Source organism: Cheilinus undulatus, linkage group 5 (assembly GCF_018320785.1).
Source record: "Cheilinus undulatus linkage group 5, ASM1832078v1, whole genome shotgun sequence".
Classification (NCBI taxonomy): Eukaryota; Metazoa; Chordata; class Actinopteri; order Labriformes; family Labridae; genus Cheilinus; species Cheilinus undulatus.
In genome coordinates, this window is record NC_054869.1 from 7,866,346 (window position 1) to 7,893,497 (window position 27,152).

General features: G+C 38.9%; 1 protein-coding gene across 1 annotated transcript; it reads right to left on the reverse strand.

Moving 5' to 3' along the window:
* Positions 1-1,788: 1,788 nt before the first annotated feature.
* Positions 1,789-20,332, reverse strand: atad1a (ATPase family AAA domain containing 1a). The gene is made up of 10 exons (XM_041788498.1): positions 20,169-20,332; positions 17,943-18,143; positions 17,690-17,788; positions 17,458-17,578; positions 14,877-15,077; positions 13,678-13,784; positions 13,364-13,453; positions 11,876-11,926; positions 11,485-11,663; positions 1,789-5,388 (listed from the first exon to the last, which is right to left on the reverse strand). Exons 2-10 carry the CDS (start codon positions 18,114-18,116, stop codon positions 5,259-5,261), a joined length of 1,152 nt encoding a protein of 383 aa, XP_041644432.1. The 5' UTR covers positions 18,117-18,143; positions 20,169-20,332; the 3' UTR covers positions 1,789-5,258.
* Between the last annotated feature and the right edge of the window lie 6,820 nt (positions 20,333-27,152).

Below are 27,152 nucleotides of genomic sequence, written 5' to 3' on the forward strand. Positions count from 1 at the left end.
TTTATCGCAGACTTATATTATCAGTATCCATGGTTTTATTGAGCTCTTTGGCAATGCATAAGAAATGTTTTACAGTTTTTCACAACTGCTAAGACACTTTTTTTCAAACTCTTCCTCGCTTTTCTCTAAACATTGAACATAAATCACAGTTTCCAAGCTGACAAGTCTTCACTGTGCCCCGAATCAAACTCTGTTCTCACATCCTAAACAGAAGTCAAAGGTCAAGCACTAGAACAGTCATTAAACAGGTCAGGTATGAGGTTTGCTGCATAAACCTTGGCCCTGTACTGCTCTGGCCTCCTGATGGCCATCCTCCAGGCCTGCACCAGGCCCATGCCCCATCCCTCCACAATGCATGTAGTTGCTCCTGGTGTCTGGACCAGCCAACCAGGTCCTGTGTACACAGTGTACGGTGAACTGGAGGCCCAGGAAAGTGCTCCAGGTGCCTGTAAAAGCACAGGTGCTCCTCCTGTATGAGACAGCTGACCCTTCTAATCCCTGCCTTTGTGAGCATGTCAGCACTAGACACATGATCTTGCCAACAATGCCCAAAAATGCACAGAAGAGAGGGAGCCAAGTGGGCGCCTCTGCTGATTAGTCAATGTCCAGGCCTCACGAGAGTATAGTAAGACAGGGAGGACCAAGGAACAAAAGCTTCTGACTTTCCTCCCCATGCTCAGACACCGGGAACGCCACACTGTCTTGCTCTGCAGTTGATTTCAGCCTCACAGTCAGTGGATCGATGGATTACGCTACAAAGGTAGGTGAACTGTTTAACAATTTCCACGCCCTAACATTCACAGACACAGATTCGATGGCACCATCCAAGGCATCCCCAAACCCTCTCTGTCCTCCACGTGGTCTACCACCTTAAACACACTCCTCTTCAGACTCTCAGTTTGCCTCTGTCTAGTTCTAACATCAACTTTAACTCCCTTTTACTGGTTGGTGCGTTCAAACTGAAAAAAGTTGGTTCTGAACCTGAAAAGTTGGTTCTCAGCTGGAACCAAAAGTAGTTGGTTCTTTCTTGGGAGGCGTGACATCATCAGTGGGAGTATCACATTCTAGGTTGTGAAAACGAGCAGAAAGTTGAGAAAAGGTGGTCTGCTGGGGAAACAAAGTGTTTGTTTGTAATCTGTGCATCGACAGAATTCCAAGGGAAGCTGGAGAGTAGTACAAGGAGGGGCAAGTTATATGCTGAACTTGTGGAAGAGATAGGGAAGGCTGGGTTCACCTAAACACCAGACCAGATAATTAATAAACTCAAGAAATTGAAGAAGGAATAGCAGGGCAGCAAGACAGACTTGGGTAAAAGTGGAGCTGGACGTGGTGGTACATGTTCATCATGTCCTCCCACTCTGGTTCGGCTTAGACTGGTGCGAACGCTGGCTGGATTCGCCAGAAAGAACCAAGGTTCTGAGATGCCAGAATGGAACCAGGGCCAGAACCAGAACCGCGTCCATCTGAAAGCACTATAAATGGGCTTAAACCAAGCGGCAACCTTCGGTCCTGATAAATGAGGCCAATGCGGGAGTGATAAAAAAATTGCAATACAGCGAGTGTACACTTGAGGCTGGCTGCAAGAACACCGCAAGTCCCGTCTGGACACCTGTTAAAAAGTCTGTTTTTACACTAGAAATAAACTGGTTTACAGCCTGGTTCAAAAAACCAAACGTGTCTCATCAGCTAATGTCTTCATGTGCTCTCACTGTAGGGGGGGGATGTTTTTTGTACCACAATCGTTTGGATTATATTTAGGATAAACCTCACTTCGTGCTGATTGGCGCATCTCATTTGATTGACAGATAGCTTGACAAGCAGAGGGTACATTTCTGTCAACCAGAATGCTAGCTAGCTAGCTGACAGGAGGTCACACTTAGTTGGAGGGCCGTTAGGTTGATCCAAAGTTCAGATGAGCCAGCGATTTCAACATGGAAGCCTTCGTGGATTGGCTTAAAGAGCTGTTTGAGTCCACCTACTGTAAGCAGATGCTGACACACAGGCTTTGTTCAATTCTTTCTACAGTCTATGGACTAAAATGGTTCCACATCATTAGACCAGTGTTTTCAGTTTTGACTGGCTGTGTTTTTACAGTGACAGCTGTGCTAACTTCCACCATCATTGATTACCATTATGCATCACAATGCAAAATGCAAGATTGTGTTTAGTTTTGCATATTATATCTAACTACACTGTTTTAGTTCAGAGAAGTTTTAGCAATGGTAAAAACTTTAAGTTTGACCTGTGGTAGACTTGACTCTTCTTCTACAGCATCTACCTTTAAAACATAAACATATACTTTAAAAACGTACTCAACATTAATATAATATCAAAAGAAATATTTAAAATTGCACTCCTTGGGAGCAGTAACTAATTACATGATGAACATCACATTACTGCGGTTTCAATCTGTAACAACAAAAACGCATCCTCTCTTACCCTTCAAAGCAGTGAAATGATCAATCAAACAAGATAAAATGATAAATCACCAAATAAATGACCGTGAGGAGCAGATAGAGATGCAACAATACAGCTAGCCAATGGTTAAACGGCCTGGGTGTCAGGGTTTTAGTTGCATTTTTAGGTGCTTTAAGTGAATAAGGAGTTAAGGATAGTTGGGCTGAAAAACAACTTCATTTTACTTAAAAGCAAAAAACTTTATGATGAACACTCCTATGCTCTTGTTATCAGTGGGGCACATACGATGGAAGGCATTAGAAAGGAACTGTTGCTTTTGAAGATGTGTCACCTGCTCGGCTAGCCTGCTTCCAGACACTGATATTACAGAGTGATGGCACTGTTCGAAAGATCTTAGCAGGCAATACATGTATAAAAAAAATGTTTCAGACAGTTTTTTTTTGTTGACAGTTTCCTCTTCTTCATCAAAATACTTATCAAAGAAAAACAAAATGTCCCCACACCACAGAATTCAGATGGTGGTGCTTCCTTGTGTTGCTGCTTCTCCTTGCTGCTCACCATCTTAAAGTAGCATAATATCTTCTAGGTAATTCTTTATTAGAATACTGAAAATCCTAAAATAAAGTTTTTATTTGGCCTAAAACATCATTTGCCTGAGCAGTGTCACTAAAATGCATTCCTGAATGACCTTGCTGCCTTATATTTGCAGAAATAACAGTGTAACCACACAAATGTCTTCAAGTGATATCCATTTAAAGTGATGCAAGTCTCTTTGATTCTCACATATGTTGTCCAAAAAGAAAATGAAAAAAAAAAGCTGATAGCCGACGTAGCTGTAGGTTAAATCCGAGAGCGTAACTGTTCTGATGATTCGGGAGTCATTCAAAGCCTAAATTCAAGTCATGTGCTTAGTCCACTCCATGTCAGTGCCCTAATAGTCCTCATAAAGGTGCAGAAGAGTAGTTGGTAGTTTAAAAAGCAGAAACTTCAGATGGAAAGAAGTTTATGGAAAGTGCTTTCTCCTCTTAAAACACAGACAACAGGCCTCATTCACCAACCATTCTCAAGAAGAAATTTGTTCTTAAATGGCTCTACGCTAACCTTGCAAAGCAGATAGATACACCCGTATCCGTGTTTCTCACTGGAAAATCCACCTTGCAAATCTCCCGTCTGAACCATTTGGGACCTATTAGAAAGTGACAGGACCAATCAGTGACGAGGGGCAGTACTTTCGGTGACATAAGCAAGCAGCAACAAGAGGCCGGCATGGCGGAAGACATAAGTTTGGATGCTGCTAAAGCGCGAGTTTTATCAGAAATTCACGACATTTCTTTGTTAAAAGAAGAATCACCCTCCGAGTTTTTTTCACACGCTCTGCCCTTTTCCCAAACGCTGTCTATGAGTGGTTTGCCAGATGGATGTGTGAAACAAACCCATCTGGCTATCAGGTTAGCTCTACACAGATCTTAGGAAGACTCTGACATTCATAAAAGTTTTCTTATCTGTGGTTTCTTCAAAGCTAAGAACAAAATCCAAGAACTCTTCAGAGCCCAACGCATCAAAACGATCATCCCCATAATTTTCTATGGCAGCCAGAAGCCTGAGGAGGCGTTGCACCGTGACACTTTAGGACACTGCTTTAATCGTGATGCCGCTGGCAGTGGGGCCACTGCTGTTTCGACAAAACTGTTTTGTTGATCTCAGATGCCACAGTGGCAGCTCTGTTTAAGAGCAGAACGAAAGAAATTTAGCGCCCCTTTTGCGCAAGGTGTAAAATAAACAGGCCTCAGCTGCTGGTGAAATACTATTGCTCCTATTGTTTTTTCTCTAACGCAGTGAACAAGAAGGCGATCCCCTGAGTGGGCTTTCAGGTCTGGTATTAAACACCTGGCCATACAGCGGCTGGTGGGGAGTCTGACTGTTGCACTGCTGTTTGTGTAATAAGGCGTGTCAAATGATGCATTGGTCTGGCGCTGCTGTGTTTTGGGCTTTACAGATTATAATAGTTTGGGATTTTGCATTATTTTTTTTCTTATTTCCCATTCACTTCTTCTTATGAATTGTTTTGTTTTTTTAGCTTATTGCTAGTTTATTAGTTTAGTTTTATTTTTGAAAGGATGCAAAGATGTTGTTTCTAATGACAGCGCTATTTGAATGAGATCATCAAATCCATATGTATCCATTTGTAGCGTGTATCCGCCACTAGTGTTAAATATTATACAAAAAGTAAGCCTTTTTCAAGAAGCACTCCATCCCTTTTTTAACTTTTCAAGTGTTTTTTTTTTTACACTGGAGTCTGGCTCATGATTGTTTTTCTATTTTAATTTGGGCATTCCTGACTGATCTCGGTTAGATCCTGTGTACCTTCTGTGTTTGCAGCCCTGCAGTCTCAAGCCCTTATATGGGCATAAAAAGAGCATTTCTGAACAAGCTTCGATCTTACGAGCTCTTCATCAATCTGGGAACACATGGTGAACAATTCAATGTTTAAGAACAGCGTCATAAATCTGCCAAGGACTATTTTTTTAGGATCTTGAGAACGAATTTAAGAAAAGTCTTTAGAAGATATAGGTGAATGAGGCCCATTAAGTCTCATTTGCGCAGCACGGATGAGATGCTTGGAGACATTCCACTTCTCAATGTATTGTAACTGTACATGTGTCGCAGGGTTGTGCTGAAAAGAGCATGCTCAGAATGACCCCTGCCTAGATCAATAAACTCAAGTAAAATAGGTGTCTTTGCAAAAAAATATCCACCTGCACTTGTGACATGTTGGAGAAGTCTTTACTGGAACATGCCATGGACACTTCTTTTTCTCACTGTTGGCACAGTGTTGGTGTTTAGTCCAGGGGAACCTCTGACACACTGGGCAAGATGGAGGCTGTGGCCCGCTTCGATTCCTTCATCTTGTCCAAACCGAAGAGGAGATCGAGCTGAGTGACTGGTCGTAGTCGGTCTTCATCCACAGGTCTGAGGGAAAAAGAGACAAGAGGTCTGAAGCAAACTGGAAGCTGATGATTAAATACCCCTCATTGCATGGTACTTTTATAGAGTAGCTAATAAACACCCACTGATCACTTTACTGGGTATGCCTGTTCATCTGCTCAGCAGCAACCAATGTATTAAGGCATGTAGATATGGTCAAAATGATGTGCTGAAGTTCAAACTGAGCATCAGAATGGAGAAGAAGGCAATGTAGGTGACTTTGAACATGGTATAACTGGTGCACACTTTTCACAAACTGTCGATTACAGTTATATACTGGGATTTTCATGCACAGCCATCTCTAGGATTTACAGAGAAGCTTGAAGCAGATGAGATACGACAGCAGAAAGTCACACAGCTGTCAGCTACCAGCAGGAAACTGAAGGTACAATTCACACAGGCTCCCCAAAACTGGACAACAGAAGACTCCTACACAGTATCAGACCATCTGTTGTTTACAAAAAGCCACTGATTGTTTAGGACACTCTGCATGAGTTGAAACTGATTTCGAACCCAGGTGAAAACAAAACTCACGATGCTTTCAAATTAAAAAAAACAAACACTGAACCTGCCCTCTAACAATACATGTCAGGGTGATGTGAGCAAGCCTGTTATTGGGTACTTGATTTGTGATTCTCCGTGTTTTAAGCTTCATGCTGAGCAACTTGTAAAGAAATTAGAGTTGCAGTTGGGATTTTATTTCAGAATTAAGTTTTGTTTTTCTATTGCTGCAAATAAAATACTTTTTGCTGCCTCCTTTTTGCCTTGAATTATGGTGATGTTTAATAAATGCATGCATCTTCTCAATGTCTTAAATCTTTGGTTACTGTCTGCCATGGGGCTCCGAGGTTCATTACTCTCTAAAGACTAACCCATTATTTTATTTTATATAATCAAGTTGGTTGGCCTTTATTTATTCCTCAACAATAAAGTCTTTGGCATATCCCTATTTATACGGCTTTGGCTAGACGTGATCTGCTTCCATCTTTCTTATGTGATTTTTACTCAAGTGTTATTCAAGTGTGGGCGCCTGCTCTAGCTACTGAGCCAAACTGACCACCTTTTAGGTCTTTTTAATAGTAGATTGATGGTGTTGAAGAAAGATTAATCAGGTTGTAGATGTTTTGACTGATTATTTCTACTCTGTGACACAGGATTTGGTAGGGCTGTGTTTGTAAATGCTCTGTTTTTTTTATGTTTGTATTTTTGTTAAATGTGCTGACTTCGGACACTCTTGAAAATGACATTCTTGATCTCAACAAGGCCTTCAGGTAAATAAATTTAATAAATGGCCTCCATAGTCACCAGATTTCAATTCAGTAGAGCTGCTCTGCGATGTGATGGATGGATTTGGATCATGGATGTGAAGCTGACAAATCTGCCTAAATCTGTGACGCTATCATGTCAATATAAACCAAAATATCAGAGGAATGTTTCCAGCAGCCTGTTTTGATCAGTATAATGAAGAATTAAGGGCAGATCTGAAGGCAGAAAAGGGGTCAAACCCAGAAGCATGGTGTATGTTTCCTGTGGTATCAACAACATCTTAATACCTGGAAAATCTCACTGTTATAACTCTACCAATATCCATTAAACACTCCAAAGAAAACGTAATACTTTTAAATCTTAAAATTATCATTTTTTTTCCGCTCAGGGTCTACATTTTTCCAAACTAAGCAGCTATCACATTAGATGTGACATTTTATGCCCCCTTTTAAGTGTTAATACATTTCAAACAGGCTCAGAACACATAGGAGTTGGATTTGGCACACGCCTACTGTCATGTCCCCTGGGTGATCTCTGATTTAAATACATGTATACATGTTTAAATATGTATGACTTATCACATGCTGCATTTTAAGTAGCAGCGTGCATTTTACATTTGTAATCTCATTAACTTTCATAGCTGGTATCTTGTGGAGCCTCAATGTTACTTTCATTTTTCCTTAAATCCTGACATGTTCTTTACATGAATTATTTTGGATTTTGTGCATATTCCATTTTGCTCTAAGGCACTGATCATCAGCTGGCGGCCCGGGGGCCAAATCTCCTCTCTGGCCCCCAAAAGATCATTAAATTCAGAAAAGCAGGAAAAGAAAATGTTGTGGTTTTAAGAGTATCTCTTGGCTTCAAATATCTGCAGCTGTTAAATCCAACCCAAAAGCAATTAATATTCAGATAGTTTTAGAACGACTTCACATTTGATCTGTTTTTACAGAAATTCTCTTGTCAGCCATAATTAGTAAATATTACACAAATGTGTTAAAACGGGCAAAAATAGTCAGATAAAGTGGTGAAAAGGGATTAGAGAGTGACAAAAATGGGCGATAAGCTTCCAAATGGGTTGTGGAGCAGCACAAAGGGACAAACACATGCAGGAAAAGTGCTGAGAAGAGGATAAATGTGGCAAACCATTATTTTAAAGCGAGAGAAGGGGCAAAAAGTATATCAAAAATGGGTTAAAAGTGGCAAAAATTGTGAAAAAAAAAATAATAAAAAGTGGAAAAAATACATGAAAAGTGGCAAAAATTGATAACAGAGTGGCACAAAAGGGATAAGACAGGCAAGAAAAAGTGGTTTAAAGGTGTTAAAGAATGGCAAAGAAAAAAAAAAGTTTAAAGATGGAAAAAAAGGACAAAAAGTATCAAAAATGGGTTAAAAGTGGCAAAATGGTGCAAAAATAGCCACTGGCGAAGTATTGAAAAAAAGTAGTAAAAAGTGGCAAAAATGTTGCAGAAATGGCAGAATGAAGCAGTGAAAAATTTGAAACATGAGTTCATATTGGTGCTAAATCACAATTGTTAAGGGCCCATTCTCTGGGATTTTCAGAAGCCCAGCCAATTCTGTGGGCATGCCCTTCTCCTTGTGGTCTACGGCATTATAGATAGGGATAGATCTCACTGGTAATGCCTCAAAATGTCTTGCGTTTTCAAAGAAAATACAAATACCAATAAAATAATATGTTAATCAGAACAAATATTGATTTAATTTTTTTCTTTATTTGGAAGTCCGGCCCCCAGAGACTCTGCCAAGACTAAATCTGACCCTCGTGCAAATGTACTGGATTACCCCTGCTCTAAGGTTTAGTCAGATGAAAGGTGATTTTTTAATTGACAGCAATAGAAGATCAGTTTATTAACTACTGTTGTGTGCTGTCGTGAACTATTAAACTTAACTATTTAATAGGTTTGATCTATGAAATAATACTGTGTTATTAACCACCAGAATTATGGTATTCCTAATATTTCATTTTCTAAATGTGCTTCCGAACACTCTTTTTATGGATGTTCCTTTTAAAAATAAGAGTTATCCTCAAAAATTAGACATTGGGGCTTTATTGTGACAAAGTTGTGGACAAGAGTGCGTTTACTGGTAGACAATTAACTGAACTTCAGCAAGTAAAGACGTTTGTTCCTGCTGCACTGGGTTCAAATGACACTGAGACAACCACTCCAGCAATTAACCTGCACCCTGACATTACAGTTCACTGTGGTATCAGATCATGGTAGAGGGATAAGTCTGGGATTAAATTAGGTCTGTAGTCGACAAAAGACCAAAGCAAAACAACCCCCACTGAAATAACTGATTCAGAGATGATCAGTGTGCACCTGCCATTAATCAAACAATTTCCGTGAACATGGCACAATAACTCTTTAGAATCACAGCTGACAAAATAACCTCAGATATAGTTGTTTTTGTTGGAATCTGGGACAAAGTATTAACATTAATGCGTTATTAGAGTTTCATTGCCTGGGAAGAAAAACGAACTTCTGTGAAAGAAGGTTCAGGAGAATAATTTAATCTCATGTGAGTCCTGAAGCACTGAATTGAGATGAGGTCAGGTGGCAGTAAAGAGATAAGAGATCCTCCACTGACAGCATGTTGTGATCTTGTTTTAATTTTGTGTGGGTTTTATTGGTTGTTTTAATCACTTTTTTTTTTTCTAACAATTCTGTTTTATTTAATTTTTGTTGTCATTATGTTTTGATATGTTATACAAATAAACTTGCCTTGCCTGGCCTTTTTATAAGAATAACTTTTATCATAGCCAGCCCACGTTGTGTAATTTATGAGCATTTATCTAACAGGATGCAGAGTTTCTTAACTGAGGTGAAGTGGAAAAAAGTCTACAGGTTGGGGCTTCAGGGCCAGAAGACATCGACTCCTCTCTCTTCGGTTCTATCTGTCCGTAACGCTAATGAGAACAGTCTACTACGATGATAAAGCGACTTATTACAACACATTTGCCAACCGCTGAATTAAACAGGCTGTGAGAGTTAACACTTTGACAGAGGGCAGCAGTGACACTCAGCAGTGTCACTTCCTTACAAACATCCAGTATCTATGTTCTGAGGTTAAGATATGTTGTTTCTAAGTTATTACCTCCGCCAAGGAGGTTATGTGATTGGGTGGGTTTGTTTGTTCGTTCGTTTGTTTGTTTGTTAGCAACATAACTCAAAAAGTCATGGACAGATATTCATGAAATTTTCAGGAAACGTCAGAAATGGCATAAGGAAGAACTGATTCGATTTTGGGAGTGATCTGGATCACTGTCTGGAATTTTTTTAAAGAATTCTGTACTATTGGGAGATAGGGCTGCGCTGTTACCACACTACACCAGGAGATGGCGGACATGAGTAACTTATCCACAGTTTTAGAGTTTATGGAGTTTGAAAGATGCACAACGAGTCGGAGCGTAACAGAGAGAAAGACAGTGAATTGTAGCAAGAATACTCACAATGCTGGGAGGAATAGAGGAATATTTACCCTCTGCCATGACTTTCACCTGTAGCGAAGCCAATGCTTTGCCTCACCGTGTCTCCACCCCACGGGAAGGGAGTAATCGGCAAATTAGATTCTGGGAGTGATCCGGATCACCATCTGGATCCAGGAATGTTTTTAAAGGATTCTTCACTATTGGGAGATAGGGCTAAAGGCGGAGGTCTGCGCTCTCTGAGTGCTTTTCTAGTTTACTGTGTAACCACTGTGAAACAATTAGACTAGTCACTTTGTGTGCCTCTCTCTATCCACTGACCATTGTACTATGCTCTTGTGTCTCCTACTGCTGCTGGTTGGATGAATTGTCATCAACCAAGAGAGCAACTGACTGGAAGGTCTCCCTAGATTAAATTTATATTGTTTTCTGACAAAAATCCCTCCGTTATGTTACTTTTAATAACCAGGGTGTACAAATTTACCCCACACTAAACAAAAAACAGCATTTGGATGGTGGTACATATTCAATGAAGCTATAGTTAGACAGTTAAACAACAGAGTGAAGGATGAGGGGCTCACTGCTTTTGTATTGTTGTAGCTTTATGTGGGGAAAATATATTTGGAGCTCTCATGTTCAGCCCTACATTTGGCCCTGCCCCCAAAAAACCCTGGTCCTGAACTTGGTGACAAACTCTCTGATACATCCAAAATTCAGTGAAACATAGGTCTCAGTCTTTTCACATGCTTACAGCAACTTCATTCCAACATTTCTAGTGTGTTAAGTTCTGATTTTGCTTTACAGGGACTTTAAATCATACCCCTTTATGGCTGTATACCTGCGTGGGCTTTTACAATGTTATTTGCCATATCGAATAAAAGAACTCAGCTATGAGTGTATCGCTTAAAGAGCTACATAAAAAGTAAAAAATACTTCTTCTTTTGAAATAATGTCTTGCTTCAAGAAGGCTTTCAATTGTTGCTTAGTAACAGCTGAGGTGTGGGTTATACAGATCAGATGTTTAGCCTTTCATGAAATATAAGAAGTCTTTAAAATCAACATGATCCATCGCTGACACAAAGCAATTTAATGACGTGCTGTAGTCAAAGAAGATGATCTACATTCTTTGTTTCTATAATCTTGTGAAAACAAAAAAAAAAGTTAACCTGTGGTTGGATGTCGTCAAATTTAAAGATAAGCACAGGTATCTTCCTGATAAATCAAAAATGACAGCTATCTATCTTTTAAAAAACCCACACTGGTCTGACCGTACACTTTTTGGTGTGGGTACAGCAGCTAAACAAAGACAAGCTCAGCAGACGCACAAACACTATGAAATCATGTGGGTGTTTGGTTGTGAGTCATACTTCTCCTCCTCCTCCTCCTCACAGTCCTTCAGCTGCTGAGCGATCTGCCTCATCTGCTCCTTGCGGACGTAGTCACGGACTCGGTACATGGCGGCGTCGCGGCACAGCTCCCGGAGGTCGCTGCCAGAGTAACCGTCTGTCCTCTCGGCAATCTCCTTCAGATTAATGGCATTGCTCAGCTGGGCAGAAAAGCGGGACAGAGATATGAGACAGTTACACAGAATTCATGTGTTAGCTGTCACAATCAAGTGCCATCGGTTCACGGGTGATCAGACTGACTTTAATGTGGTTTGACAGGGAAAGTACAGGTGTGAAATGGTCTCTGAGAATGACAAAAGACAGAAGAAAGAAAATCTGTTCACAGATGACTTGAAAAGAGATCACATCTTACATTTTCTCCTGCGAGAATCAGCCTCAGGATCTCCTGTCTTTGTCTCGTGTTCTGCAGAGAGAGGAGGACAGCAGTTCTTATTCATCTATATGCCCTTTCAGTAGCCTGAAGACATTGTTCACTATGTGGTCATTTAATAAAAGCAAAAGTGTGTGATTTCAGTAAGTGAGAGATGAGAGGCCACTCAGAGTTTTATTCTGAATATCAAATTCATACCTTAAGTTATGATACTGTGTTTGGTCATCACTGTGTACTTGAGCAATGCTCCATTGCTTAATGTTAAGACGAGAGAACTCCATAAATCAAACCATTTTAATCAACAGCTGAAAATAACTAATGATAAAAAATAAAGTTACAGCAGGCCCTAGAGTTAATTATCTGACAGCAGAGGCTTACTCTATTTTTCATCTGAGTTTAAGATAAAACAATCATTTTTTATCCCTTAAGAGAAAGTCAAGGATTGCAGCAACAGAAAGACAGAATAAGCAAGCAGGCAAAAATATGTAAAAATAAATGAGAAGGGCATGGGGGCATAGGATATACTTTATTTCTCTCAAGGGGAGCATTTAATTCCCATACTCTTATTAGGTAGCTAGGTAGGCTGAAAGACATGCAAAAACAGAATCCTGTGGGCACTAATGCAGGCATTTAACATCTGTTTTACACACTGAACTTTACATGATATGAAAAAAGAGACGACACAAATGATCGAAAAGCTTTCAGTGTGGCTCTTTGCTCTTGCTTTAATAAAGAAATGTGGTCGAGGTCTAGAAAAATATGCAGCTTTTCTACAGCTACGTCCAAGCGAATTGCTGCAGTGATAGCAGCCATTGTATAAACTGGCTAACAAAACAACTTAATCTCACATATAATGATTGCAAACTCATGCAGAAGCAGGAGAGGAAAAACATAATTTTCATCATGAAAAGCTTCAGAAAAAAATGCCACTATACTATAGCTACATCTGAGCTAATAGCTACACTGGTGGCAGTCATTGCTATCAGCTCCAAGTACAACTAAACCTACCACCTTTATCTCCTCAAAACACGCTGATTCATCTGAAATGTTTTTAGGTCTGGCACAACACTGTTGTAGATTGGAGCTTTGCAAGCTTGATTTGCCTGATGACAGACATGGAGTGTGGCCAATCCATCCGCTTTGCAAGGTTAGAAGCAGCAGAAAAAAGGAACGTCTAATCTGAACTGTTACTTCTTGTCACTTTGAACCGTTATACAGTACCTGGGATACTATTAAATCACTAAAATAAGAAAACTCTGAGCCAGAAAGTTGCTTTAAAAATGCTAACATAGTGGTATAACTACAGTAGAGGAGAATCCTTCTCCTTACACACATTCTCATCAGTTTGGGTTAATAATGCAGAGCGTCTATCAGTACCAGTCTGCTATTTGCTCCAGTTCTTTGAGTGTGATGCCACATGACAGCTATGAATAGATGGAAACTGTGCGTGCTGCTGTCTGTGTGTCTTACTGGCAGGCCAACATGAAAAGTGGCGGGCATCCTGCGCAGAATGGCTGGATCTACATCCTGAGGTCTGTTTGTTGCTCCCATAACCATCACCTACAAACACAAGACTCATTGTGAGAACAATAATGGTGCTATATAGAAATGTATAAAACACAAAATAAGTCCAAGTTCCTGTATGAAATAATACTTTTTAAATATAGTACTACTTTTAAAAACATCTCCAATGAAAGCATAAAGAGACCCTCTAGCCCAGCGCCTACCAACAAGACTTCATCTGATATAAATAAGAGTTTAAGACATAGCTTTGATTGTATCACCTGGGTGGTTGTGGAAGTATCCAGGCCGTCCCATAGGCTCATGAACTGGGCCTTCATCATGGCTGTGGCCTCATGATCCAGACTAGAGCGGTTCCTCAAAAAGGACTCTACAAACACCAGAGACAAGGAGGAAAACATTCTTATCTCCATGACAGACACGGACCAGCAGGCTGAATTCAGTTTGTGCAGTTTTACAGGGATGGAACAGGATTAGACTGATTTGCTAGACTAAAGGCCTGGTTTTGCCTTTTAATAAAGAGAGGATTTTTACCCTGATGTGCATTTCAATACCAGAGATGTTCAAAAAGGGAAAAAAGGTTAAGAGGAGTGGTAGCACATAGCTCGAAATCAAACGATTGTTTCAAAAATGGCTACTGTTTCTGGAGTCAGTGAAATCTGAACACATAAAACATATTTTCAGACTCTGCTGCATGACCGTGCTGGAGGATATTATAACAACTGGTGTGAATTTTAAATAACGGCACACAAAATGGCTTATGAACTGTAGAACGAAAGGCATTCCTCATTATCTGAGCAACGTAATCTTACCTGAAAGCCTAATATAGCTATTAACCATTAAAATGGATTCTGGTTTAGACACTAAGATGTCAAGTAAAAAAGTAATAATACATACAGAAATTAATTCCGCCTTTATTTTCAGATGTAAAATGGTCAGCAATGATGGGATTTGATTTTTCCCTGTAAAAGAATTTAGGATTAATATTCAGTCATAAGTTTTAGGCATTTGGGTGCTAAGGATTCATCGCTCAGTAGCCAAGGTCAAACTTGAAAGCATCTCTTTTGTCCGGGTTTTTTCCATCCCTGATGATACATCCGGTAACAGCTTGCAGTTTTTAGGCCCTTGCGACGTCCACAGCTCGACCAGGGGCTCATGCAACCCTGCTACTCGCCCAGACAGCACCCTAGGCCATGTTAACTCCACCCTAAAGGTGTGGACTTTGTTTGTTTTCCCAACTGATTATTTTCTCATCCCCCTGGTAAAATGCAAGGACAACCAGAGCCCAACTGGGGTTGTGTCAATCCTCCTTCCCACCCTATGGTGCCCTCAGGTGGCGATAACACACCTAATTTCAGCCTCAATTTAGGCCTAAACATGCCTAAAAGTTCTACATGGTACTGTAGTTCTCTGACATTTTCGATAAATTCCTCTTGGTATGAGTCTTTCTAAATTAGCTCACCAATCTCATCGATGAAGATGATGCAGGGCTGGATTTTTACGGCCAATGAGAAGACAGCAGCAGTCAGCTTCTGGGATTCTCCGTACCACATGTCTGTCAGCGTGGACGCCTGAAGGTTGATGAACTTGCAGCCTGAGGCTTTGGCTGTAGCCTTGGCAATCATGGTCTTCCCACATCCGGGGGGACCAAATAATAAAACACCTGCATGGAAAAAATATGGGAAAGAAAAGATAAATTACTATGTGACTGAACCTCCTGCAACGTTTTTATTCAATTATTCAATTATTTTTGAATGTGCAATACTTAAAGCCTCAAAAATATCCCTTGTTTTGGCAGAATAATAACATTTATAGACAATTTTCTTCTTAAAAGCTTGTTGTAGGATAGTGTAGCTCATATGAAATGATACGGAGGACAGAATTGTTGTCTCATCACAGTTTTCTCTAACATATGCAAAAAACTGAAAATTTGGCTAAACTACCTGCATATTAAGAAAGTTTAATGATATGAATAAACATTTGAGACTAACAATGGAACTGGATTCCCAAAGCAGATAACTTTGGGTGCTTAGTCATACTGAGGCTTTGTGTAAAGCTTTGTGCCAAACAATAAAAACACTCCACAGAAAGTTAAATATTCCTCAAAGTGATGATATGCTGTCAGGCTGCCAAGTGAACAAATCCACCGAGTCTGATCTGGTTTTGGCAAAAACTGCAGCTCTGCATGGAGGCATAATTCAACAGATGGCTTTATAAAGAAAAAAAAACCTAAAAGAATGGCTAAATGTGAAACTAAGGAGGTTTATAAATATAACTGGACCATAACAATGGCTGGATCTTTAATTTTCTACACTTGCAAGCTCTTGGTTTACAGATAACTGTAAATAAATTCTGACTATTAGGTTTAAATGAAAACTAATTCTCTTACGTTGAAGGTCGTCACATCAATCGTGTGCTTACTGTTTAATCACTTTTACAACCAATCCTGTAATGTAAGGACAAAGTACGGGGAAAAGTCTTGCTTAACACAACTAGCCAAATAAATCTCATAATCTCCATCTGATCTTCCCATATGTTTTAGTAGAGAACAGATTGAAGGAAGACGCTTTGATTTAAAAAGTGAGGCAGTGTCTGCAGATGGTAGCAGTAGAGTATCTATGACAAACTGTCCATGCAAAATTTTTAGCGTAATCATATAAACTTTCCCTGTCAGACTTTAATCATGTTACAATACAAAAATAACATAAAATACTAAAGAATGAAATGAGCTTTAAAATAATACACTATTTCACTCTTTGATTCACAGCAATTAATGTAAGAACTTGTACAGTTTCTACAAAGACAACCTAAGATTATTTTATTTCAGACACCCTTACAGGGTCTTTATTCAAGCTGTATGTTTCAAAGATACTTCAGAGAGCACAAACTTCATCTGTAAGGAAGTATACGGGTTGTTTGCAGTCACATGATCATGATTACATGAATGTCAGATGGGGGTCAGGAAGTGAAGACCACCTGTAACGAATCATGCTGTAGTATCGATCAGATAAAATCTACATGCATTGGATATGATCCCTGCACTTCACAAAAATGTACTTCTTTCCCAACGGGTTAACTGTTTTATTTAGCGTGGAGGAAATCAGACCACCTCCAACCTTTCTAGCCAGATGAAGATGGACAGGAGTCTTGAAGAGTCTTTGACTGAGCCATGAAGCTAGCTCAACCTCTTAAACAGCTTTTCTTCCCTATTTTGTCATAATCACACTTTAAACTGACACAGTGATATGCTGATACCCAAATTTGGGGTAATTGACCAGGTAATGATGTGTCATTTATGAATTAGCTGGTTCTACTCAGTGTCTCTTTTATGTGAACCACAGGAGGTGGCTCCTGTTTGAGAATGAGTTTCCTTCCTTCCACTGCCGTCATTATTTAATGCACATTTAAAAAGTCAAACTGCAGGGCTGGTTTCGCTAAGTTTGTAGAGCAGGTGCCCATATGCAGAGGTCCCAGTCCTTGATGCACTTGTTGCAGGACATATTTCCAGTCCTGGCGCTGTCTGGTGCATGTTTTCCCCCACTCCCTTTTCTCATATTTTCTGTCGCTCTTCAGCTGTCCAATCTAATGAAGGTAAACACCCCTAAATTAATCTTTAAAAAGCCAAACTGGTATCAAATGAAGAGGTATTTAGGAGCCAAAAGTCTGACTCTTAATACTGAGTGGAGCCACACTGATTTCCCATCACAGTGATTAAGGCTGAAAGGACATTGGCTGTTGAAACAAAAGTAAGACCAGGATTTACTGTGCCAAACTGTGACTAACTATTCTGAACCAAAGGAGTCTGCCTGGTGGAAAACAGACCATATGTGAGCATTGTCAGACACTGCTTGTCCAGACTTCAGATGAGGGTTTTAAGTCCATGTCTGCTGCTATTTCTCTGTGAGCTTTTTAAACTTTTTGTCTGAATGTTTTGCATTTCAAGGGATTTGTGATGAAAACAACCTTTAATGCCATAACATCATCTTATAAAGTACATGTACAATTTGATCAACATGTTCTGTTAGGATGACATGCTGAGGTACCTTTAGGTGGCTGAAAGAGTCTTGATCCGGTTAAAAGGTGTCTCTTTTGAAAAGGAAGGATGACTGTGTCCTGCAGCTCATTTATAACTTCATCCAGACCTGCTATATCTCTCCAGGACACCTACGGGAGAGTAGACTACTGTGAAATATTCTGTCTAGGAGAGCGAAAGGATCAGAAGAGGGAGTGAGATTGAAAACATCAATAACATCAGCGGAGGATTACAAATGTTACCTTCATCGTCTGTGGGTCAACTAGGTGGCATGCAATGTTCATCTCATACTCTGTTAGTTTGACACCCTCCACGCCGATCCTCTTCATCAGCTGTTCTGCCTGCATGGATAAGACACATGTTTTGATTAAAGGCATAACAAAACTAGCTTATATTTAAAATATTTCAGGTTGTTATCCTACTCTGTTGAAATAAAAGCAGTGAAGCTGGACATGAATTTCTGATTTAATATATATTGAAGTCATGCTTACGTACCCTTTTTTTGGCTTGATTTTTCTGTTTGGAGGTAGGATCCATGGCATCGACAACCCATTTGATGCTGTAGTAAGTTGCTGCACCAAATATGGTTAGCCTGATCAACATGCCCAGCACTTCATTCCTGGACAGCGGCCGCATCAGGGCCTCTCGGGGAAGATCTTTAAACAACATCTCTGCTGGCTGATGTCAGTCCATTGGCTGGATAAAAAAGGGAGGACACACAGTGAGAAATATGAGAACATCAGGTACATTAAAAACAAGTCAGATGAGGTGGGAAAAGCTTGGAAGTTTGCATCTATGATGAAATTTAACAACATTATTTATATTGGGGATGCACAAAATTATTGATGTGATATTAGCTTAAAAAGAGAATTATTGGGGGTGCAGATTGCCTTGTGGTTAAGGCGTACCCCATGTATGTGGGCAGCCTGGGTTCAAGTTTGGCCTGTGGCACCTGCCCTGCATGTCTGTCCCCTGCTCTCTCATCCTGGTTTCAGCCTTTATGAACTGAAGCACAAAATGCCCCAAAACTATAAACAAACAGTGGAAAAGGGGGCATAAGTGTTTAGGCTGGACCAACAGACCTGCATCAGCTGATTTTTTTTTTTAATTCATTTGTTTTACCTCACACTTTAAAATGTGTTTTAAGGATGGAAATCTGTTTATTTGCTCATCCTAAAACTAGTGCTGTCAGTTGATTAAACAACTTAATCTACTCAACTGTAGAATTTGTAGTTCATTTATTGCAATTAATCGCATTTGTCAATAGTTTGAGAAAGACTGAATTACTGGAAGATTTAAAGACAATAGTAACAAAATAATCAAAACGGACATGCTTCTGAATGGTATCAAAATTTTCTACCAGCTTTTGAAACAGAAGAAGTTGAGACAAAGGGCAGACTGTCCATTTACTAATTAATCTAAGACGGTATTACTCTATATAAAACAGACTTTATCCATACATTTATAAAAAATTGAGAGCACAGAGAATTTCTACATGTTAAAATCTAAGTTCGAAAGCTTCCTCAGCTGTTTGTGTGATGGCATCAGAGTGCGATTAATCAGCCTACATTACTCAATCATATTTTTCACCCCTGTGAATTATTAAGCAGGATTAATAAAAAAATCTGACAGCTCCACCTCAAACTTAAACTGTGAGTTTCAAGGACTGAAGTGCTAGTTCTTTACTACATTTAAATATCAGTATCTATATCAGTACGGACTAAAATTATTTTGTATCAGCTACTGGATTTCGACAAGAATCCAATATTGAACATACCTGATTGATATAAGATGGATTTTTAAGTATTAACATTTTACATACAGAAACCACTACTGAAGCTAGAAGATGCACAGTATTATTGCCATGATGTAGGTATCAGCAGTTATTATCTCATCAGATATGAGCATATAAAATCAGCCTCTACGCTGTAAATAATGGTCATAGGAACAAATAAGCTAGTGGAGTTCTGCTTCAGCTGAAGTCTTTTTCTTTATTCATAATCATTCCTTACACTTTAAAGCGTGTTCAAGGACTACATTTGTTAATTTATTCACCCCTAAACTTCACGTATTGTGTGTTTTAAGGATTGAAGTTTTAGCTCTGAACTGCATTCAAATATAGCCTAGGCTTATATTTTGAATGCACCTATATTATAGAGGTATTGATATTAACATCGGCTACAATTACTTTGTAAATACAGGTCTATTAGATATCGGCAAAACTCCAATATTGTGCATCCTTAAATGATATCATATGACAATTTTTAAGGTGTAAATGTTTAACACACTGAAACTAAAATACACAGCACATGAAGCAGACGGTTGTCTAGTTTGAACAATTCAGAAAGTTTGTGGCTATTAACATGACATATAGGTTTTCAATAAGGTGAAATAACGACAATGCACAGAATTAGACAACATATCATGAGTTATGGCCATTTTTCGTTATCTAACCTCAGCATTTGTACAACAGAGCATTACGAATTAGATTTCTAAGCCCGGGTTTGTCGTTAAACGACAATTCTCCCACTAAAAGCCATCATCTTGTTCATAACACTTTCTACAAACGATATGTGAACAGGTTTAACATGAGCCAACACCTCTGAGTGAATAGTTATATTCATGATGTAATATAAAGGAAGAAATCCTATTAATTCGCCTGTTAGCACCTCAAAGCTAATGCTAACGCTGAAGCTACCTAGCAGTTAGCTGTGACTTTACCTGTAGAGGTGACGCACTGAAGCTAACGGCTACGTTTTCCCCTCAGACGCTGTATTCCGGTACTCATAAATGTAACATCCTTCTTCAGAAAGAGAGACTAAACAGTGCTACTTGTCAGGGTAACAGATGTGCCACAACAACATTAGCAAAGACGGTTGCATCATGTTTAGTAACCCGGGAAGGGACAAACTGTTTAGTTCCGTGGAGTGTTTGGTTCCACTTTCACTTCATTTAACCACTAGATGGCAGTGTTCACATAGAAAATACAGCTAGCAGCACCATGGACAGCAGAAATATTACAGCAGCTGGACTGAAAGAGAAGTCAACAGATGTAGTACAAACAATTAACTGATGTGATGGGTTTTAATTTCACTTTGATGCAGTGGTAGAATGTTTAAAAGATTAAAGAGCTGTTTGGTCTTGACAGTTTAAGTCAGATATATTTCATTAGCAGAGATGCTTCTATTGAGTAAATCTCCTGAATTGCAAAAGTCCAACATTAAGTTTGAAGTTTTATATTTTTGAAACTAGACTGAACGTTTGTGCACATTATTCAAAATAAGAAAATATGATCAGACCTTATTAGAATAAGCACATTCAAAGCGATATACCTTTGTTGGGCCTATTAGCACTGATATGTTAATCTTGATGAGATTAAAGGGCTATTCCAGTATTTTTTAAAGTTGGGTTTTTTAAGGCAGTGGTTGTCATTGTGGTGGTGGTATCCTCTTGGGAGTCATGGGACTCTGAAAGGGGGTGGCCAGATGCTTAAAAAAAAAGAATCTCAGAAAATATTTTCAAATTTTATATTTTGCCCCGTTTTAATCAAAATATATGCCTAAAATTAGTTAAATGTTAAATTGTCATAAGGTGAGATTTATGCTGAAATCAAATTAATGTTTAAGAAGTCCTTAAAATGTAAGTCTGCATATGACTATTGTTGAATTTGCATGGCTGTGTTCAACTATGCACCCTGTTCTCACACATCTTTATTTTGGGGCTCATGGGCTGAAAAGTTTGAGATACTTAGCATTAGTAGTGGCATTAGCCTACAGAGATTACCGTTAGCTTTGCCCCTTCAAACAGGATGTGCTTGGGGAATCTAAGCTATACAGAGCTACAGATTTATAGTTAGTTAGATTTATATAAAAAGTTTAAGATAAAAATGGGCAAAAAAAAACCCCAAACAATGCTGGCTTGGTTGTACATTTCATTCGTTTCATTGTTTCATTTCTGAAACGCTTAGTTTTCACCCAGAAAGCCTCTGTGTCTGGCACTATTTGGCAATACAAGCTTTGGGTTTTCAGCTACGTGTTCTTCTGCAGGAGGCTCAGAGAAAACAATAATAATAATAATAAAAACCTAAATCTTGTTATTCCAGCTGAGTTCTTAACTCCAGCAGGTGACATAACTGTGCCACCTGTAGCTTGTCTAATTATCAGCTATTAAAAGAACAAAGTGACTTACTTGGATTACAAATTTCCACTCAGCTCTTCTGGTTGGGGTCGGTTTCTCCAATTTATCTTCAGAAAGTTGAAGAAGGTCCATAAAACTCCAGAGTTTATTAAGACAGGGGAGGGATGGTGTTAAGTCCCACTTGTGACAACAGTGTTCGTGGACATGGGCTCACAGCTGACACACCTACACCAGCAGGTAACTCAGGATTTCTCCTGCTAATCAGTCTCCACTGAAGCTTCTCTCTTCTCTCTTTATTTCCACTGAGTCTCCATCTGCAGAAGTTGCTCTGTGTACTTCAGCTCCTTAAAGTATCCCTGGTATCCACAATAAAAGGCACATCATTGTCACCTGACTCCCTCATTGTACTTTTGTTTTAGCTTAGCTTTTTGGCTCATTTTACCCCCTAAAACTTATTAAATTATGTAGAGCAACTGTACCCATCTGCTACACTGTATAGCCCAGCTTCTCAAAGCAAATCCTGTTTAAATGTGAACTGTGTAAAATTTAGCTTTGTAGCATTTAGCTTAAAAATGAAAGTAGGCCTATCTAAACTAGTGTTTAATCAGCTGAATCTATAAAAAATGTTTTACAATTATTTGGACCCTTCTGTGGTACTAAAAACATGCAAGATGCAAAAATTCAAGAAGATGGAGGAATAACTATCATAAATAATAATAATAATAATAATAATAATAATAATGTTTATTTGTATAGCACTTATCATAACCAATGTTACAAAGCGCCTCACAAAAGCATCGATGTCCAACAATGAAAACAAACAACCAGACAAAATATGGAGTTAAAAGTTAAATACAAGAGGCAATAGTAACAAATCAAAACTGACTATGTAGAAGAATAAAAGGGAAATGAAAAAACTGCTGAAATATTAAAAAACAATCATCTTAGACAAGGGATGGTTGATGAAACACAATTCACAACAAGCCTTTCCAATAGATATCTGATTTTAAAAGAGATTTAAAAGAAGACGGCTTGTTTTGCAATATTTATTCATATTTAGATTAGAAACATCCCACCCACACACATTCATGGAGTGGACAAAACAAGACAAGCTAGCTGCATGCACAATCACAAACGTTATCATAATGCCTAAACATCCCACTAAAAAGTTCCCTTGTAAATTCCTGAAAATTCCACATATTTGAATGCAAATCTCCACTAAAAAGTCATACCAAAGTCCTCATAATTTATAAACACATTCTCCAAAATGTCATGAACATTAAAAAAAAAAACAAAAAAAAAACAAACTAACAAAAAAAATCCCAACCATATTCCAAAAACTGTACAAATACATTTCTCTAATTTCAATGAAATAGACCAAACTTTTCCAGAAAAATCTTCAAAAAATATCCTGAATAAATAAATAAATAAATAAATAAATAAATAAATAAATAAATAACATTCCCTTGTTCCCACGAAAATTAAAAAAAAAAAAAAAGAAAAAAAAATCAAAGCAAATTCCACCAAAAATTCTAATCAAACTCTCAAAACTATAAAAACATTTCCACTACATTTCTGTGAAAAATTCCCTAAAATATTCAAAAAGCTTGCCTCCAACATTTTGAGCATAAATTAAACTTTGATGGACATTCTGGACAAAAATCTAGAACAGGGGTGTCAAACTCCATCACAGCAGGGGCGGGATTCTGGATTCAGGACTAATCTGAGGGCCTAACAGGGTCACCTTTTTAACCAGAAACTCATCATTAATAAAATATGAAAAAAACCTTAGCACTGATGATAAACATGATTTACAAAGTTAAAAAGATAAGTTAAAAGGCTCACAATCTGAGAAAAGTAAATTTATTAGTTCAAAAAGGTCAAAACATGAAAGTGAAATTGAAAAATAATGTTTTTTAAAGGCAAATATATTAGAAAGAAAGTCAAAATCATCAGTTTAAAAGGTCAAAATATGGAATAAAATTTGTAATCATGAAATTAAAAGTCAAAATATGACTCAAAATTTATTGTGAGTCTAAAAGGTCAAACTATGAGTTTATGAAGTCAAAGTTTGGAGTTGAAAATATGAGATAAAAAACACAAAATAATTGGTCAAAATATGACTTAAAAATTAGAATTATGAATCTTAAAGCTCAAAATATTATATAAAAAGTCAAAATTATGAGCTGAAATGCTCAAAGTATGAAATAAAAAGTCAAAATCCTAAGTTTGAGTTCTGACTGTGAGATGCTAAATTTAAAATGTGAAATTAAAACACAAATTAATTTCTTTTCCCGCATTCCTGTCATCTAAATATTTTTACTCCTTAATTTTTCAGATTTCGTGACTTAACAAGGAAATCTTAAATCATCAGGGATTAGTTGACGTTTTTATACTTGAGGAAATCTGCAGACCTCAGACTGATGGGCCAGTTCTAACAGAAATTTGAGATCATCTCGCGGGCCGGGTTTAACTGTTCCACGGGTCAGATCTGGCCCCCAGGCCTTGAGTTTGACACCTGTGGTCTAGAACCTTCAAATATGTTGTAGGAAAGTGAAAATTTTGTGTCCTGTAGTGTGCATTCAGGGTCTTAGGAGGTAAATTGATAGGTACTTTTAAAACTTGCAAACATTCTGCATATTGCACAGCAGAAGAAGCTTAAATCAGCCTTAAGTGACCAAATATAACATAACGTAAATGACTGTGGAATAAATTACACCTAAAGCTTTATTTATTTTTTCACTTTGTAAAATCATGTAATTTCAATTATGTTATCGAGACTGTCACAGAATTGGTCGCCCTTCAGCAGTGAGCATAACATTTTCTATATGTAAATATAAATATCTGTAATTATAGACAGTAAACGCCCACACGTGTCCTGAGGTTAGTAACGTGTTAGTGCTCCCCCCGTAGATATTTCTAATCTGAAGCGTTAATCTGTGTTTGGTTTACTCTCATTTTCAGTTTTGTGTGATGATAGATGATTCCATCCTCTCAGCAGCAGCCTCAAAGATAAGGCTGGAACGAATGGGCTTCTCCTGCAAGCAATTTATCACACACGGGCCAAAGGGATTGCTAATTGTCACAGAATCTGCTGCTCGTTTCACAGCTGGTCTCTGCTTTAGTTTTACACCTGAAATAGGGAGTGACACCCCACGAGAGGAAATGTAAATACAAATCCACTAAAACTCCATAATTTAATGTCTTTGCCTTAGATGTTTAATAAATACAGGCTTTTTAATGACATTTCCCCAAGACTCAGAGTTGTTTCACAACCTGAATGCCACATCTTAAGCAAAAACGCAATATTCACAACACACAGAAGATGAGCAATCTGGCCCGGTTTAGCACACTTCTCTGTGAGCATAATTAACTGGATTTGGAACAATGTGCTACAAAGGGAGGATTGGCTTTTTTTCCTCCTTTTTTCGCTGTACACTTGTGTCGTTTTAAACCTCCAAATGCTTTCCTCCCTTTGTTGTCCAATTAGTTTTCCAAATTGGATGCTAAATTGCATCCTGCACTGTTCCAGTCCTAAACGTCCAGCAAAGAGAAGTCCCCCCTTGTTGAGGAAAAATGGCACATCAGCTGCTATTGCACACACCTTTGGCTGTGAAAAGGCTTCATAAAAAGCTTTAATCCCCCTGTACTGCAGCAGCGAGTCCCTGGAGATAGCAGCCTGACAGGGCCATTCTGATGGGTCTGGGCATGAAAGCGCAGGCTCGTGTATCTGCAAAGTGCAGCCGAGGCTCCCACAACGCCTCACACCTCGCCTAAACACCCGCTCTCAAGCTGGTAGGACAAAGAAAAAAAACCCACATTTAGCTCTCGTGGCTGTCACGGCTGAAATCAAACTCCACTCACACTTTTTACACGCCAAAGCTGGTCTCTTTGGAGGAAACAGGCAGCCAGATGATTGTTTGGCAGCAAAGATATATCAATCCCTGCTGATGGCTCATGCTTGAGCTATTATGTCTTATTGTTTTACTCTTTTACACAAGGGTTACAACTGAACAGTAAATGTTTATCTACCTTTTAACTGCGGGAGTTTAACTGCTTAACACTTGAGTAAATGTTGGCCACAAGCAGCAGTTAATTACCCCTTCAATCTCACAGGAAGAGATTTTTTATCTTCAGCAGGATAAGGAATCATTTGGGAGTGGATTATTTATTTGCCTGTTAGCCAGAGGAAGCCAAAGGATTTATTTTTGAAAACACTAAGTGCTGGAAGTGGACAGCAGAGCGTATGCCTTTTTGAGCATAAGTGGACTGTGCTTTTTGGTGCGTGCGATGGTAGTTATGTTTTTGCTTTATAAAGGAGACTGCGAATGATGACTGTGAATGGAGAGAGAAAATAGAAAAACTTTTCCTCTCATTCTGCATTTTCAAGTCTTAAATTGTGGTTTTATCATTAACTTGTTCAAAAACTAAAGCTTTGAATGCCAGCATAGCAAAAACGACCGAACACTTGGTGGCCAGTTTGAGATTAATTTTCCTTTTTATTTTCTAGAGGTGTCCTTAAAACCTTCTAATAGGCCGATTACCTTACTGTCTGAAGAGGAAATAAATTTCAGAATGAGGAAGAACATCCATTATAAAGCTTCAGTTTGTAGATTTTAGAGTAGACAACTACTCTTCTGTTATATATATATATTTTCAGCTCTTTCCAAGCCCAGCCACAAATTCTCTACACGACTGAGGTCTGGGCTTTGACTCAGCCACTTCAGAACGTTCACCTTTAAACCTTTTTGTGTAGTTTTCACTGAAAGCTTTGGCTCATTGTCTTGCTAGAAAATAAATCTTCTCTCAAGCTGTAGTTCTCTTGCAGACTGAATAAGATTGTCCTCCAGGATTTTCCTATATTTTGCCACATTCATTTTACCCTCTACCTTTACAAGCCTTCCAGGCCCTGCCGCTGAGGAGCATCCCCACAGCATGATGCTGCCGCCACTGTGCTTCACAGTGGTGATGGTGGTGTGTTTGGTGTCCGCCAAACATAGCGCCTTGATGGCCAAAATGACCACTTTGGTCTCATCAGACCAAAGAACTTTCTTCCACCTGACCATGGAGTCTCCCACATGCCTTCTGGTGAACTCTAGTCCAGATTTAATCAGAGTTTTCCTCAACAGTGTCTTTCTCTTTGCCTCTCACTCATAAAGCTTTGGCTGGCGAAGAACTCGGCTAACAGCTGTTGTATGCAGAGTTTCTCCTATCTCAGCTGCTGAAGCTTGTAACTCCTTCAGAGTAGTCACAGGTGTCTTGGTGACCTCTCTCACTAGTCTCATTCTTGTCCTCATTTTGTGAGGACGGCTTGATCTTAGCAGATTTACATGTGCCAATTTCCTTCCATTTCTTGATTGACTGAAATGTAATGAAGCTTGCGAGAAGTTCAGTCGATAATCTCGAGCGCAATGATTCACAACTAACATGCATCTTAATCAAATCACATGACTCACATCCTCCTAAATTAGCGGTCTTTTTAAGCTGCAAACTTTCCGGTCTGTTCCTCAGCCCTGGATCAGCACTGTGCCCTCCCTTTCAGCCCACCTCTGCCCCTGCGTCCACCTG